The following is a 17,419-nucleotide window of genomic DNA, read 5'->3' as shown; positions in this document are numbered from 1 at the left end:
TATAAGTTAGTTATTTACGTAAGAGTCACGAATGTACGTACGTATAGTTGTATCTGTTCGTAAAGTTGTGTCTTTTCGATTAACATCATTGTGTGTAATACATTTTATCTTATCAATAAAGATCAAGTTTCTTCATACTCTATTTTTCATTTTGGTTTTGTTCTTCATACTCTGTTAAAACAGAGTTCGTTTGTTGATCAAAACACTAACAAGTATTCCTTCTAAACATAAAACGACGTTGTTTTGTCGTAAATGTTCAATAAAATCCCGAGTTTCAAATCATACTCTATTTAGGGTTAGGGATTTTGCTTGATTTGGGGATCTAAGATTGACTTTAGGGATTTAATTCAATCGTTACGACAAAACGACGTCATTTTGTTGTTATATGAAACAATGTCGTTATCAATTAACATATATGTTAACAGAAAATTACCTCCGTTAACGAGATCTATTAACCCACTTAACGTCGTACCTAATATGGCCAGGTCAACGGAAGTTTGATATTTATTTGGAAAGTCAACATAAGTTTGATATTTATTTAGAAAGTCAACATAAGTTTGATATTTATTTCGTTTTGTCATGAGTTGAGGATTTATTAACCCACTTAACGTCATACCTAATATGGTCAGGTCAACGGAAGTTTGATATTTATTTGGAAAGTCAATGAAAGTTTGATGTTTATTTGGAAAGTCAACATAAGTTTAATATTTATTTGGAAAGTCAACATAAGTTTGATATTTATTTCGTTTCGTCATGAGTTGAGGATTTAAATCAACGTTTTGAATAAATTGGGGATTTTAACGACATTTTTCCCATTTGTTTTTTGGTAAGACCTCTTTGACTATTGAGTATTGAAGGTCATTCCTTCAATTTGTGTGGAATATTGACCCAAACCAAAAATTAGATTTTTTTAGCCAAATATAATAATTAAATTCATTGAAAGATTTCTCAATTTTAACACATTCAATGAATTTGAAAGTGCTTTTTCAAAATAAATTTTTATATAACACATTTCGTCCTCTCAATCACAATCCCAACTTTGCTCTCTCGTTTAGAGTTTCACAAAATGGCTAAGCTTTCTACATCTCTCTTCTTCATTTGTTTAGCATTCATGTTCACCAGAGATGTGTCTGCAAATGATAATAGACAGGCAAGTTCAAGTTTGTACTCTCTTTTTGTGAGATACACATTTGAACAAAACACCTTATAATACTTGTCTCTCTCTCTGTCTCTTTTTTTTACACACATGTATGCAGGTGTATATCGTGTATATGGGAACACTTCCTGAGATTGAGTACTCACCACCATCTCACCATCTCAGTATGCTCCAAAAACTTGTTGGCACTAAGTAAGATTCAACCTCTTTAATTATTCTTGACCGTATTCAAAACAATATTTTACATATGTAATTTTTATAAAAGGATCAAGATTTATTCTTTGTCCCTGGTTCTTCCTTTCAGTGCTGCATCGAATTTGTTGATTAGAAGCTATAAAAGGAGCTTCAACGGATTCGCTGCCAATCTATCTCAAGCCGAGAGTCAGAAACTGCAAAGTGAGTATTTCATAAATCATAATTTTTTTACAAAAAAAAATATAAAAAAAATTGTCAGAAACTTTTCTAAATAACATAATCTTTGAATGTACAGATATGAAAGAGGTAGTGTCTGTGTTTCCAAGCAAAAGTCATGAACTGACGACAACAAGATCATGGGACTTTGTCGGATTTGGCGAGAGAGCAAAAGGAGAGAGTGTGAAAGAGAGTGATGTTATTGTCGGAGTGATAGACAGCGGAATCTGGCCGGAATCTGAGAGCTTTGACGACAAAGGTTTTGGTCCGCCTCCAAAGAAATGGAAAGGTTCTTGTAAAGGTGGCCTAAACTTCACTTGCAACAAGTAAGTTAGATTCATTTCGACCTCCGGGCTCCGATCACCGTTGTTGTCGGGATCGGAGCTCTATTTACTTCTAATGGTATGTATACTTCTAACGCTCTGTATACATACCATTTCGACCTCTGTTTACGTTACTTTGATTAGATATGTTTCAATTTTCCCTGACATGGTATTAATATAAGGATACTAAACGTTTAGGGTTATCTTTCTTGTGCTACAAGCAAACTCATCGGAGCTAGGTTTTACAACAAATTTTCTGAGTCAGCAAGAGACGAGGAAGGCCATGGGACACACACTGCGTCGACGGCTGCTGGTAATGCAGTTCAAGCCGCCAGCTTTTACGGCCTGGCTCAAGGTACGGCTCGTGGTGGAGTTCCCTCGGCGAGAATCGCCGCCTATAAAGTCTGCTTCAAACGCTGCAACGATGTAGATATTCTGGCTGCGTTTGATGATGCCATTGCCGATGGTGTTGATGTTATCTCGATCTCAATCTCAGTCGATTACGTCTCCAATTTATTAAACGCTTCTGTAGCCATTGGTTCTTTTCACGCAATGTTGAGAGGAATCATCACGGCGGGTTCAGCTGGGAACAATGGGCCTGATCAAGGTTCGGTGGCAAATGTATCACCGTGGATGATAACCGTCGCTGCCAGCGCTACAGACCGGCGTTTCATTGACAGAGTCGTTCTTGGTAACGGAAAAGCATTAACGGTACATTTTCTTTTTTTTTTATAAATTAAAACGAGAGACATTTCACATCCTAGTTCAGAGTCAGTGACAAAGTTCAAGAGTCTTGATACTCTATTTCTTAAACAGGGTATATCAGTTAATCCATTCAATCTCAATGGGACAAAGTTCCCGATCGTTTACGGCCAAAACGTGTCTAGAAAATGTTCCCAAGCCGAAGCCGGGTGAGTAAGAAGTGTCTTCTTCTTCTTCAATTATTCCACGTTCCATCTGAGTCTTGAATCAAAACACATTGATGCTTAAAATGGTTATTGCTATGGACAGTTTTTGCTCAAGTGGGTGTGTCGACAGCGACCTGGTCAAAGGGAAGATCGTCCTATGTGATGACTTCCTAGGATATAGAGAAGCTTACTTAGCTGGAGCCATTGGAGCCATTGCTCAAAACACATTGTTTCCAGACAGCGCCTTTGTGTTTCCATTTCCTGCCTCTTCTCTTGGTTTTGAGGACTACAAATCTATCAAGTCATACATCGTATCTGCAGAGTAAGTAAATAAAAAGGAGAGTGATGAATATGAACAGCTTTGTTGTTCGGTCTTGAGAGGTTAAAAGAGTGAATTTTGCAGGCCTCCACAAGCGGAGATACTGAGAACCGAGGAGACAGTTGATAGAGAAGCTCCTTATGTTCCATCTTTCTCTTCTCGCGGGCCAAGTTTCGTCATTCAGAACCTCTTGAAGGTAATGCAACCGGAACAAAGATCATTAAGCTTGTGTTGGTTTTATAACCGAATGTTAGTGGAATAACATCAATGTTAATTTGCAGCCTGACGTAAGTGCACCTGGATTAGAGATTTTGGCTGCATTTTCTCCGGTAGCTTCTCCTTCAAGTTTATTGAACCCTGAGGACAAGAGAAGTGTGAGGTATAGTGTTATGAGTGGCACATCAATGGCTTGTCCTCATGTGGCAGGTGTAGCGGCTTATGTCAAGTCTTTTCACCCTGACTGGTCTCCATCGGCAATCAAATCCGCTATAATGACGACCGGTAAAATTTTCAAAAAAAAACAATACTTTCTTCTGATTTTCTTACTGTTGGAGGAATACAAAAACATATTATTGTCAATGGTATGTTTGCAGCTACCCCCATGAACCTTAAGAAGAACCCCGAGCAAGAATTTGCATATGGGTCAGGCCAAATTAACCCGACCAAAGCAAGCGACCCAGGACTTGTGTATGAAGTAGAAACAGACGATTACCTCAAAATGTTATGTGCAGAGGGTTTTGATTCAACGTCGCTCACAAAAACCTCAGGACAGAACGTCACTTGCTCGGAAAGAACAGAAGTCAAGAATCTGAATTACCCAACAATGACTACGTTTGTCTCTGCTCTTGATCCATTCAATGTCACATTTAAAAGAACCGTTACTAATGTTGGAATCCCAAACTCTACGTACAAGGCAAGTGTTGTTCCTCTCCAACCAGATATTCAGATTCGCATAGAACCAGAAATACTGAGATTCGGTTTCTTGAAGGAGAAGAAAACGTTTGTTGTGACCATCTCTGGTAAAGAACTAAGGGATGGAAGTATTCTAAGTTCGTCTGTGGTTTGGTCTGATGGGAGTCACAGTGTCAGAAGCCCAATCGTTGCTTACTCAATCCAGCCATAGAAACTCCTTTTAGCGTTTTACTAATTTTCTTTTCTTGTATCATCAAAAACAAAGAGAAGAAGAGACAAAATTTTGAGGGACTTATGACATACTTACCCTGAGAACAATGTGTATATGTCACTACAAACCCGTTATAATATCTGTTTCATTCTCTTTGAATCTAAGATTTCGATTCAGTTCTTGTAATCTCTGATAAATTGCTTCTTTACGAGGGTGTGCTATATCTCCCACATGAAACTCATGGATCTGGTTGTCCACTTCGATAGTACTGCATCCAGGTTCCTTCTCAATCCCTGATTCTCTCATACTTTCTCTGATTTCTGTAGATTCTTTCCATTTCCCTGATGAAGCGTATATATGCGATAGGAGAACGTATGTCCCAGAATCTGGATTCTCAGATTCGAATAGTCTCTTGGCGATTTTTTCACCGAGTTCCATGTTTCCATGGATCTTACAAGCACTCAGAAGAGCTCCTAACATGATATGATCCGGTTCTATCAGCATATTTTCTATGAATCTGTAAGCCTCCTCTAGTCTCCCCACTCGACCAAGAAGATCGACAATACATCCATAATGCTCAATCTGTGGTTCAACACTGAAAACTCTCCACATAGAATTAAAAACTTCAAGTCCTATATCCAGCAAACCTCCATGGCTACATGCGTTTAAAAGAGCAACTAAAGTCACCTGATTCGGCCTAAATCCTCTGTTCACCATATCCCGAAATACATTGATAGCTTCAACGCTAGCTCCATGCATTGCTAATCCAGAAATCATCGTGTTATATGAAATGACATCTTTGTCTCGCATTCCCTTGAAAACCCGCTTTGCCACATTGATATCACCACACCTGGAGTACATATTGATCAAAGCATTTCCTACGAAATTACTAAGCTCCATTTTTTGGTTCTCAACAAACGAATGTACCCCAGCGCCCGAGCTCCAACGCACCCAAATCCGAGCAGGCAGATAAAACACAGACAGCTGTGAATTCATTAGGACTAACATTCTCCACCTGCATTTCCCTAAAAAGCTCCAATGCTTTGTTCATCTCCCTGTTTCTAACCAACCCATCAATCATCGCAGTCCAACAAACCGTATCTTTGATCTTAACATCTTGAAACAGCTCTAATGCCTCCTTAATACAACCACATTCAGAATAACAATTAATCATGACTGTTGCTACAACCTGATCTCTGTCAGGCATTTCATCGAACACCTTCTTAGCATCAGCCAATTCCCCAGATTTCCCGTAGATTTCCATCAGTTTTAGCCCCACCGATCTGCTAGACCCGAACCCAAGTTTCAAAACCTGGGAATGAATCTCTCTACATTCATCCAAACCACAAGCTTTCAAAACGGAGGTGATCACGTAATTATCAGGCAAAACCGAACTGTGAATCATCCGATGATACAGCGAAACTCCATCAGCGGAGCGACCAGATGACACAAAACCATCGATCATGGCGGTGTACAGATACACATTAGGGTTCGATACATAACGAAACACGTCGTAAGCGTAGTCGATGGAATCAAGAGTGGAGCAGACACGGATAAGCTCGAAAACAACGAAAGCATCTTGGTCATGGAAGGTCCTAATGATCTTGGCGTGAATCGATGGAACTTGGGCATTGTTCTTGCAGTTTCGTAATAAAGAGATTAATGTTTTCCTGCGGGCTAGCCTGAGAGTATTTGCATCGGGATCACGCCGGAATGTTGATGGCCCTCCGGTGATCGCCGCCAAGGAGGAAATCATTTCGCGCTCAAATGAAGATTCTAAACCGTTAGAATTTTAGCCATACGGTTATAATTAGCCCAATCCAAGTTTAATGGGCCTGCGACAAAAAGCCCAGTTCGTTGAGGAAGAGAAAATACCAACAGTGTCTATTGTAGCCGAACCGAGATTTAGAAATTCGGTTTAGTCTCACCTCGATTAGGACACTTTCCAATTCTCTTTCCGGTACTCTTGATCCGGAAATAAACCGATATAAACAAACCTACCAAAATGGCAAAATCAAACTTGAGGAAAACAAACCGAAGCTTTCAATAGACATTACAAAACGAACCAAATTTTTCGATAAAGAAAAATGTGTTAACTTCACTTGTCCCCTTGGTTCTAAGCAGACATTTGTTGTATAAAAATATATATTCAATACTCAGAAGTGTGCCCTTGGTTCCTCATTCACTGTGCCACTGTAACCGATCCATCTTGCTTCAGCTTGATTAAGCTACTCTCTATGTTTCTAAGCACAGGTTTATAGCTGCAAGAAATCGCAATAGAAAACAAAATTAACAATACGATAGAATCTCAATAGATTGAAGAAAGTCCCATGTGACACTTACACCCGCATAAGCCCATTGTATGCTTGTGTTGCTTGCTGAAGTTGAGCTGAGAGTTGGAGAACTTGAGCAGATAATGATTCCACTCTGCTCTGTTCTTTTGCAAGTTCACCCTGGAAAAAACAAATGCGGAATGTAACCACACAAACACTAGTTGTGTTGAATTTTCTATTTTAATAGTTGGTGAGGACCAAAACCTTGAGGGATAGAGTTTCAGTTCCATGCGAGTGCGACCCATTTGCCTCAATTTCTGAAGACTTTCGTGAAAGAGCACTGGCTTGTTCTGTTCTTAACTTGTCCAGAACTTCACGGAGTTCTATGTTTTGCTTCAGACATTCTTTCACCTATGCAGTTTGCTACAAATCAACATAAAGTCCAAGAAAATGTTTCTAAAGCAAAAATAAATGTGAGACGCTTACTTGATTCTCCCACTGATTTGATACGTTGATTGATTCTTGATATGAAGCCGAGAGGTTCGAGTTCTCCTCAAAAAGCCTCTCTATTTCAGATGATTGGTTGTCAATCTCCATGAGAAGTTTTTGCCTACTACTCTCTAATCTTTCAAGTGCAACAGCCATATCATGCAACTGCTTCTCGAGTTTTTCTTTATCTTCCTACATGAAAACCATCAAACCTAAAACTAAGGGATTCCATAAAACGTGAACGCTGATATGCTTGCAAGTGGCAAAATGGGTTATAACATTTTCTTACCACTGACAATGCCTTTTGACCAGACTCTGATACTTCTGCATAATAAATACCACCGAAAAAGTCATTGATATGTATCCAACAATGCACAAGTCGGTAAAAAAATATCTGAATGACTCAAAAGCATTTAGACGTCAGCTAGTGCTTTCAAACACCTGCTGATTGTAACACCTGCAACTACAAACTTGCTTCCGAAAAAAAAAGAATTCTGTGTCATTGCATGTTACCTGAGGCCCTGCTAGATAAAACTGAAATCTTCTGTTCCAGTTCCTGCTTTTCAGACATTAAAGAAGCTACTCGAGTTTGTTCTTCAGCTAAACGCTGTTGTTCTTGCTGCCTTAACACTGATTCTTTCTGTGTACGTTAAGAACATTATTATCTTAGATAAATAGACTCTCACGGGGAACCTATTATCTGTTTCAAAATAATTTAAACCTGTAATTCTAGTTTTAGGTTAGCCATCTCCTTTTCTAATATTGGTAGTTGGTCTGAGGAAACTCCCATTGGCGACAGGCCAGTAAACGAAGTACCCATTGCTTGCTGTTGTATCGAGTTAAGCTCTGCTCTCAGAGATGCCGCATCTTCCTCAGCCTATCAACAATGGGTTATGGTATCTCTAAATAAAGAAGAAAGGGAAATTTAAATTTGGAAGGCAAAAAATTGTTCCATACTCGATATTGTTCCTCCTCTGCCTCTTTAACACGTCTCTTAAGAGTCCTAACTTGAGCTGAGAGATCCTCCTATAAACAATAGCTACGCCAATCAAACATGCAATCAAGGAGGAGATAATTTTTGCACCAAAAGAACTAAAACAAGTGTACTCCCTACTCGTAAAACAACAGCAGCATCTTTCTCCATTGCAATTTCCTTAAGGGCTTTTCTCAGAGATGGCACTGTGTTTTGTTCCTGTTATTCATCCACAAGGGCATATGTCAAGACATCTTGAATCATTTTTCATATTCCATGTCAAGCCTCACAAACCAGGAATGGATAACATCACAAATAGAAGTTTACTTGTTACATACCAGCACATTCAACCGAGTCTCAAGTGATTCATTCTCAACTTCCTTTGTTTGAAGCTGAATCCCACAGACAAAAAAAAACACATCATGAATACAGTTTAATCAAAATAAAAACATAGGATCTGATAACTAGCAAGGCAAAGAGGTAACTAATACCTTTGAGGACAATATCTTGTTGCGCTCCTCCATATCTGCATTCTTCTTCTGCAGTTCTTTAAGCTGGGAATATAAAGCACCAACATCTGTCTGTGGATGTAATTCAAAACAAACCATGACCAGCAAGATCATAATATCAGTAAAACCCAATACAAAACTCAATTCAAGCATTCTCATTATCACGATCGTCGCAGTTCTCAAGGATCCCAATTAGATCACACAATATCAGAGAAATGTTACCTCAGAAAGCCGATTTCCACTCTCAGATTTTCTGATCACTGGGAAATCTGCAAGACATTGAAACAATCAAAATTGCAAAGCTAGGGGAAAATAGAGAGATCAAAAACAATGAAATTACCGGCAGGATTTGGAATTTCGCTAAGATCTGGGCCTGATGAAGTTTTGCTTAGCCTTTGAGCAGCTCTCTTTTGACGAATCTCTTCCAACTACAAGATCACAGAAACCAACGAAAACACCGATGTAAGAAACCGTCGTCAGACGAAGATGAAGACGGCGACAACGGATATATGCTTACAGTCCGGCGACCTAGAGACGCGTGGTGCGAGTCCATGGTATGATTCCTTCTGCACTAGATGATTCCTCGGCAAATTCGAATGTCGGAGAGGGTAATCGCCGGCGACAAACCGTAACGTCTGGGTTGGGCTTATTGGAGAGTCAATTTGGGCTTATTAGCGAGGACGTTGTTCACTTTTCCATGTTTTCTCTTTATATTGGTGATGTTATTATGAGAATAAACGCTATAAAAAATCAGTTATATTTTGGTGATTTGGTCTATCACCCTTTAATTTGTTGGTCCCGAAGGACGGAGGAAGGTCTTATATGTAGTCGGAGACTACCAAATTCTAACTTTGATTGATAATATAGGATGATTATCTTGGAAACTCGTCCACTATAAGCATCTTTATGCTCATGCATGCCACTAACGAGATTCACTTAGGTGGTAATATACACTATGGAGCATATCTCAAAAGCTTTGAACGAATGTACATCATCATGAGATTCGATATGCAATTTGTTTTCAGTTTTTTGACCCAAAGAAGTTCTTTCTATTTCAAGAACTTAACTATTTTTATAACTTTGCACTATGCTTTGATGCGTCATAGGTCAAAGGTTGGAAACTTAAGGAATGTGGTTTAGCTTTGAATATGATTGATATGTTATGAATGTGGAATGTTTTTTTTTCAACCACTCAAAGTTTACATAAGTAACATCAACAAATCTAATCCTAGAAGAGCATGCTATACAATTTAATGATTTATCTTGAGATTTAAATTACTACAATAAACTACCAAAAGCAAAAATTACGAAATATATCTTGGAGACAACACCTTATCGCTTGGAAAAGAGTGTGTCTACCAAAGAGTGAGGGAGGAGCTGGTATTAAGCAGGCAGCATAGATGAATAAGGCCTTGCTAACAAAGGTGGGTTGGAGAGTGTTACAGGATCGCACAAGTCTCTGGGCCAAGGTGTTAAGATGCAAATATAAGATTGGGGATATGCATAACACGGCATGGACTAAGCCATCTAGTAACTGGTCATCGACCTGGAGAAGCGTGGCCTTGGGAATTCGAGAAGTAGTTTTCCCGGGTCAGAGCTGGGTGTTAGGTGATGGTAAAGAAATTAAATTCTGGAAGGATAGATGGTTAATGCATAAACCTCTAATTGAGCTTGTGGAGGGTGAGTTACCAGCGGAGCGGGAGAACGAATTGGTAAAGAGTTTATGGCAGGACGGAGTGGGTTGGAAACTGGATCGTATTACTCCGTTTACTTCCAATGATACACGCCTCCGGTTAGGGGCTTTGGTAGTGGATAGCGTCACAGGTGCGAAGGACAGAGTTAGCTGGGGTGAGAACTCGGAGGGGAAATTTACGGTCAGGTCTGCTTACCAACTGGTTTCTAGAGATGAAAACCTGCGACCTGACATGGAAAAATTCTGGGCACAAGTATGGCGAGTTGTAGTTCCAGAGAGAGTTAGAGTTTTCTTGTGGTTAGTCGGGAATCATGCCGTTATGTCTAATGCGGAAAGATTCAGGAGACATCTTTGTGATTCATCAATCTGTCAAGTTTGTAAAAGTGGGGAGGAGGATACCCTTCACATTTTGCGGGATTGCCCAGCCATGCAGGGAATCTGGACTCGCATCATCCCAGCGAGGTTAAGGCATACTTTCTTCTCTATGACTCTTCTTGAATGGTTGTGGGGGAACTTAAGTGGAGGAATAACAGTGGACAGTGGAGACTGGTCAACACTATTTAGTATGGCCTTATGGTGGGGTTGGAAGTGGAGGTGCGGGAACGTATTTGGTGGGAATGGTAAATGTCGGGATAGAGTTCGGTTTGTCAAGGATCTCGCTAAGGAGGTGACGGAGGCTCACCAATCCCAACGACAGTCGCGAGAGAAGCCAAGTCATGTGGAGAGGCAGATCTCGTGGACTGGGTAAAAGTTAACACTGATGGCGCGTCACACGGGAACCCGGGTAAAGCAACTGCTGGAGGTGTGCTGCGGGACATGACTGGAAGCTGGATGGTGGGATTTGCGTTGCATATAGGAGTTTGTTCGGCTCCGATGGCGGAACTTTGGGGAGTTTACTACGCTCTATACTTTGCCTGGGAGCGACGGGCAACACGTGTAGAAGTGGATGTAGACTCGGAGATGGTAGTGGGTTTTCTAACGACAGGGATAAGCGATGCTCATCGCTTGTCTTTCCTGGTACGTTTGTGCCACGGCTTTATCGCAAGGGACTGGATTGTCCGTATTTCACATGTGTATAGGGAAGCTAATCGTCTCGCCGACGGGTTGGCAAACTATGCGTTCTCTCTTCGGTTAGGTTTTCATTTACTTGAATCTATTCCTAGTTGTGTTGCTTCTATTGCTTTAGACGATATTCGTGGTACTGCCATTTCACGGCAAGTTTGTATTTGACTTTGATTTTTTATAATAAATAATGAGAGATTTCTCCCTCTTTCACACCAAAAAAAAAAACTCATCCAAAATATTGGAGAAAGCATATCACTCATCAAATAAATGCAATTAATTCATCTGTTTTTGTAGTGTTTGTCTCGAAATCAACTCCTTTTATTTTTCTTCCAATCGCCTTCTTCAATTTTCTTCTCCAACTGATTCGTCTAACCATTTCTTTTGACTATTGACTTCCAAAACAGTTTACTTCCAACTGCGGCGGTTGGAAATTATCACACCTTTGTGTGTCAAAAGAAAAACTCAAATTTCAGTCTTAATGATCGGAATATTTTGTATGTCACATGAGAGTGTGTGAACCACACCCGCTTCTATCCTTGTCTTGGCGTGATTCTTGATCACATTTCATGAACAATTATATAAAAATGTTGTATAGATTATGTTGGCAAAAAATAAATCTTTATACATAATAAGAAAAGGAATGTTATTAAGTTTTAATCCTTCCAACTAGCTTTTGAAGTATTCTATTCCAATTGTTTGCCTTGTTATGTACAATCAACTTGAATTTTTTTTTTTTTCTATTCTTCAAAATATCAGTCTTGACATTTCGAAGATTCCTATAAAACTTCCTATATATAGCTATAATTAAACTTAAAAAATAGATTTGTTCTGATCAACTGATTGAACATCACATTTTTGTTTCTATTTTTCATATAATTCTAATATGATCGGATTTACCATCTAAATTACTAAGGAGACTAGTAGGGTTAAGGAAACTCAGAAACTAACCAAACTCAGTCTTTCACATGTGCAGTTACAAAAGTTCACTGCTTTTACCATTTTCACTACCGGTGAAAATCTTTGTAGATCTAAACCGCGATTCACTACAGTGACATAGCCCAAAATCAAGCTAAATTAAAAACCCTTCGATGTCTTACACCGAAGAGCAAAAAAGGTTAAAAGAGAAAGCCCAAAAGTCGATGACTCAGGACAAAAAAACAACCATTACGAGAGAGAGAGAGAAGAAACAACTACGTGTCTCGTCTTAGATCAACCACCACAACACTTACGTTGTCCGAACTTTGTCTAGCCAATGCAAGCCTCGTCAGCAACAGCGAAGCCTCCTCACACGCTTTATCCGGCAAATCTCCTCCTCCGACCATCACATTCCCGGCGCCGACACCTGTCATTTCCCTTTCCGGTGAGGTTGATAGTTGACCATTGGCTTTTCCACTCAAACACATTCGAACGACGCTACATGCAGTTTCGTTTGAAACAACGTCCCAAAGACCGTCACTTGCTAGAATAAGGAAATCGTCTCCGTTGACCCGGTCTGTCACGGTTACCTCCGGTTTGCTGATTACATACGGTTTCAAGTAATTATCTCCTGAAAAGAAAAAAAAAACGCGGCGAAACGAGATTTAATTATCATCATTATTGAACGTATGGAAAAACTTTGTGCAAACATTAGTTTCGTCAAGTGTAATCAATTAACTGACCAATGGCTCGTGACATTGCAAGTACTCCAAGGACACGTGGGCCATCCCAGTAGATAACCCGACCACCCGCTGCTTGAATCCGGTCTAGCTCGTCCGGACGGTCGGGCTGGTTGATTTAAAAGAAGAGGAAAGAAATAGAGTCATATTGATAACAGTGACACGGCGGATTAAAGAATCTACAACTCAGAAACTTTATCAGATCCTCTAATCTATAAAGTCATTAACATTCTTAATCGCCGTCCAGGTGTTGCATGCCCATTAAACAAAATTCGAATTTCAAAAAATTAAATAATAATTAAAAACTCATTAAATATTAAGAAAAAAATGCATTAAACAATATCGATAGGTAAGTTTCGAACGCGACACGTAACGAAATTCTCGTTTCCATTACAGTGAGTAAACCATAACCGTAGAAATAACGGATAAAAATTTAACGATGAATAAACAAAAGAAGAGAGATTATCAGAAAACGAACAAAACCTTATGATCGGAGGATAAAGCAATGGCCTTCCCGTTACGGCACAGAACGGCACGTGAGTCACCGCAATTTGCCACGATGATTTTCTCCGGCGTGAGAACAGACACAACCGCGGTGGATCCCACCGCGTCACAGTCCGGCCGCTGAAGCTCGCAACGGCATTTCGCCGCACCATCGGCGTTCAACGCAACAACCTCCATGTCCATGCGCGTGAAGCTACGCGCCATTGACTTTTCCCAGTCAGCATCAGCTTCAAACTCTTCACGGACTAGCTCGTGTAGTCTTTCTCTGCATCTCATCGCTACCTAAACATATTATTAAACAATAAAAACGACGTCGTAACAGTCAATTAAGGCTAATTTTTTAATTAAACGGCGTCGTACATGGGAACAGCCATGGCCATCGTAAACGCCGCAGTAGTGAAATCCGGAGGAGGAATATTCCGTCTGTTGACGGGAAAAAAACGGATGTACAGCGACGGCGTCTTCCATTTCTCGTCTTCTTCCACAGACGGAAGCGACGCCGTATTTAGGATAAGCTTCAGGATCAGGCAATGCCACAACCGTAGAACTCAGAGACTCGCATAAAACGACAACTTCCTTCGCCGTTTCGTAAAACACGGCGGAGGCAGAGGCTGCGACGGTGGATTCCCGTCTCCTCCGCTTCTGTAATTCACCGTCGACGAAATCTTGTTCACCGGAAACAAACTTAAACCTCCGGATCTCCATTCTCCTCCTTCTCGCTGCTTGAGAAGAGCTCCGTTCTCGTCTCCTCGTTGTCGTCGTCGTCTTCTTCACCACCGTCGCCGTCGTTTTCGTCATCATAGTCTCGTTCTCGTAACAAATCTCAGCCATGCGATCGTCGAAACTGTTCAGCAAACACACTCCATCACTCTCCCCCGAGAAAAAAAAACTAGTAAACGAGACACAGGACAGAGAAGAAGAAGAGAAGCTTAAACAAGATTAGCCATGGAAGCTTTATATTAGCAGAAGATATAAATAAATAAATCATCTTTATTTTACGGGCAGACCGAGACTTTTGAACGGGCAGATCAAAACTCAAAATCAAATGGAAGGAATGAAGAAGAGAAGATTGTTGAATGGCGTGACGTATCGCTCCTCTATCTGGACGAAGAAATCTTGACCGTTGATTTTAGCCACGTGTAATGGTACTTCTCCTAAATCGCGATAGGAAACACTTACGTGTGCCAATCAAATTCTAACACAACTCTGACCTAAAGTGAAAAGAACCTTTGATGACACGCATGCGATCTCTAAACCTTTTTTTTTTTTTTAGATTTTTACGAAGTTTTGTTGTGGAAATTTACCTTACCATTTCCATTTGTTTTACTATAAACTACAACTAATTACGTCATCTCTGTCATCACAACTAATTAACTTTATTACATATGCAATATAACATGCGATCTCTAAACCTCTTATTTTATAGATTTTTACCAAATTTTGTTGTGGAAATTTACTTTACCATTTCTATTTGTTTTACTATATAAACTACAACTAATTACGTCATCACTGCCATCACAACTAATTACGTCATCACAATTCACAGCTAATCAATTCAATTAAAAAGGTTGGAAAAAATTAATCTTTTTACCTGAGTGAAAATTAATTTGGTGTTTTAGTCTAGTGATGATGATTCATCGCGTTTGTTTTTTTGGTGAGCGTGACAATACGGTATATATCATCGTTTGTAAAGTTTGGTGTGTCTAATGGCAACTTATTCTAGAAAAAACTGACTATCTGCGACTACGAAACATAAGAGAAAAAGGTGATAATTAGTAGAATATGTCACTATAAATTTAAAGTTGGTGCGTAATACGTATTAGAAGCAATTGTTTTTCGACAAAACGTCTTAGAAACAATTTGAGGCTACATATGCTAATTTTTAATTAGAACAATTCCTTATTTTAAAAAAAAGTATGTTCAAAATTTGTAAGTTAATACTTAAATCATTTTAACACTTGTTCTATTTCGTTTGTTTTACTTGTCTGGTCTAGCATTTTTATTCTGTGTTTGTTCCATTTGTTTCATCCCCCCTTTTTTATGCTGCAAACAGTCAGAGTTTTAGAATAGATATATTTAAGACATTTCATATGGTGTTTTAATATTCAAAGATTTTTAAGGATATGTTACCTAGTTTTACAATTGAGATGACGAAAATGAATTTGAATACTTACTTATTCATGGTTTTAATCTTGACAGGTGTCCGGAATATTCAATGATTTACAATCGTGTAATCTTATGACTTATGAGGCAGTTCAAAACTGATTTTATATCTATAATATTCTAAATATCACCATCTAATGTTTGACACATTATAATTTTCTTAGTTGATAAGCAGCATTTTGTGAATAAAATAAAAGTGAACATCATTCCCCAATGTTTGACACATTGGGATTTTGTGAATTTAAAATAAAAGTAACTAAAATTATATGCAATTCTTTAGATTATAATTTTTTAAATTATTATTCACTGTTAATTAATATCACAAATTAAATCGGGTGACAACACAACGACTATTTTTATACAAATCATTGGATACATGTTTTTCTCTACAACTATTAGTAATTTTCTCAGCAAAAAACAAAAATATCCAAATGAATAGTAACTACTAACTACTACTAATCAAAAGCATCACAAACAATGTGTAAGTTTGATCCACACAATTAATAATATGATGATAGTAACTTACTAAGTTGCATAAATCATGTACGGATATGCGAAAACAAGACGTTAGAAGGCAAAAACGGTATTTATATCAGAAAATCGAAAGCATGAAGTGGTAAATTATCATTAGCTTTTCCTGTAAACGGTTATTTAGCTAATTTTCTTTTGTTATGAATTCATGTATGCAAATGTTGTTTTTTGCTCTTTGTAATGGTTTTATCCATTCGATTTGTTTTTTCTGAGTTGAGATTGATGTCTTTATAAACTTTGTGAATTCTTTGGTTTTGTCTTTTAGAGCTTTTTATTTGAATATGAATATTTGTATAATTGATATTTCAAATTTTATATATAGAATTCCGGTTGAAACAAAAACAAAATAAACTATAAAAACAGAAATTAACATAGATTATATATTGGACATGTCAAATTCGAGTGAACTATACACTTGCATTTTTTATTATTTTTTCGGGGAACAAATTTTACGTTAGAAAATTTTTCAACTATTAGAAATAAACAAAAACATAACGTTTTCAAATATAAAATTAATCAGGAATGGTGTCCAGTGACACACAAGTACGTAGATGGGGTTTTTTGGAAAACTGGGGACCACTTCTCTAACATTTAAAAATGTTGACCCCTCTCTAACCTGTTTTCTTCCTCGATATTCGACACGTGTTTACATTCTTTACTTATGTCTTGACCCAAGATTGTTTTTTGGTCAACATTCATTTACTGCGTTTAAGTAGGATCGAGAGTTGTAATTTGGGCTTAAACTGTTACGTCGTAGAACATAATGTTTATGTAATGTGATGATGATATTTATTGAATACTAATTTCGTAATAATTTCTTTTTCTTTTTTTCCTTATAGTATTATTACAATTCTATTTTATGGATTGACTCATTTTTATAACATTCCCTAGGAATGCTCTTTTGAAGAAAATTAGTTAAAGTTGTTGATTAATAAAAAAAAAATTGACTCAATTTTTACAATCTTACCACAAAATCATGGATGGATCATCATCATCATGAGACAGATTTGCCATTGAAGGTTTAGGTCCCCGTTCACCATAATTTTTATACTGAAAACATAACATGATCAATGATATGAATTTCTACTAAAATGTAGCTAATAAAAATATAAATGGTACAAAATGGAGACTTGAGATCGAATTTGTATAGAAGTCTTGTCGAAACGAAACTCTATACTTTTGGTATATAGAGACGAGTTGAGCTAATTAATCTACATATATAACGAATAATTGTCCCCAAAAAATTGTGAACTTCTAAAACAATATTTTGTCAAAAATACTTTATAAATGTAGTAAAATTACTAAAATGCAAGGATGTGACGTA

General features: G+C 38.2%; 4 protein-coding genes across 5 annotated transcripts; 1 reads left to right on the top strand and 3 right to left on the bottom strand.

The window, feature by feature from the left end:
- The first annotated feature begins 883 nt into the window (after positions 1 to 883).
- On the top strand, positions 884 to 4,261 carry LOC9300688 (subtilisin-like protease SBT4.3). Its single transcript, XM_002866267.2, has 9 exons — positions 884 to 1,348; positions 1,461 to 1,552; positions 1,647 to 1,893; positions 2,112 to 2,601; positions 2,707 to 2,801; positions 2,902 to 3,120; positions 3,202 to 3,313; positions 3,399 to 3,618; positions 3,711 to 4,261. Exons 1-9 carry the CDS (start codon positions 1,251 to 1,253, stop codon positions 4,238 to 4,240), a joined length of 2,103 nt encoding a protein of 700 aa, XP_002866313.2. The 5' UTR covers positions 884 to 1,250; the 3' UTR covers positions 4,241 to 4,261.
- Positions 4,236 to 6,256, bottom strand: LOC9300687 (putative pentatricopeptide repeat-containing protein At5g59200, chloroplastic). The gene is given in 3 exon segments (XM_021013265.1): positions 4,236 to 5,167; positions 5,169 to 6,075; positions 6,169 to 6,256. Coding segments are annotated over 2 exon segments (1,635 nt in total). The 5' UTR covers positions 5,997 to 6,075; positions 6,169 to 6,256; the 3' UTR covers positions 4,236 to 4,360.
- Positions 6,257 to 6,260: 4 nt separating this feature from the next.
- On the bottom strand, positions 6,261 to 9,219 carry LOC9300686 (uncharacterized abhydrolase domain-containing protein DDB_G0269086). 2 transcript variants are annotated; one of them, XM_021013276.1, is made up of 14 exons: positions 9,002 to 9,219; positions 8,825 to 8,912; positions 8,707 to 8,753; positions 8,467 to 8,556; positions 8,314 to 8,367; positions 8,117 to 8,194; positions 7,960 to 8,028; positions 7,724 to 7,879; positions 7,516 to 7,642; positions 7,292 to 7,323; positions 7,000 to 7,194; positions 6,778 to 6,924; positions 6,584 to 6,693; positions 6,261 to 6,501 (listed from the first exon to the last, which is right to left on the bottom strand). In XM_021013276.1, exons 1-14 carry the CDS (start codon positions 9,035 to 9,037, stop codon positions 6,423 to 6,425), a joined length of 1,308 nt encoding a protein of 435 aa, XP_020868935.1. In that variant the 5' UTR covers positions 9,038 to 9,219; the 3' UTR covers positions 6,261 to 6,422. The 2 variants fall into 2 exon arrangements, with proteins under 2 accessions (XP_020868935.1, XP_002864610.1); XM_002864564.2 differs by having other exon boundaries at positions 7,292 to 7,326; positions 9,002 to 9,217.
- Positions 9,220 to 12,168: 2,949 nt separating this feature from the next.
- On the bottom strand, positions 12,169 to 14,428 carry LOC9302387 (probable protein phosphatase 2C 78). The gene is made up of 4 exons (XM_021015430.1): positions 13,762 to 14,428; positions 13,381 to 13,683; positions 12,901 to 13,006; positions 12,169 to 12,788 (listed from the first exon to the last, which is right to left on the bottom strand). The coding sequence occupies exons 1-4, from the start codon at positions 14,230 to 14,232 to the stop codon at positions 12,433 to 12,435; spliced, it is 1,236 nt and encodes a 411-aa protein (XP_020871089.1). The 5' UTR covers positions 14,233 to 14,428; the 3' UTR covers positions 12,169 to 12,432.
- Positions 14,429 to 17,419: the final 2,991 nt, after the last annotated feature.

The sequence above is a fragment of the Arabidopsis lyrata genome (genome assembly GCF_000004255.2).
Source record: "Arabidopsis lyrata subsp. lyrata unplaced genomic scaffold ARALYscaffold_8, whole genome shotgun sequence".
Lineage (NCBI taxonomy): Eukaryota > Viridiplantae > Streptophyta > Magnoliopsida > Brassicales > Brassicaceae > Arabidopsis > Arabidopsis lyrata.
Note: the sequence above shows the minus strand (reverse complement) of the source record. Positions and strands in the feature narration are given on the sequence as shown.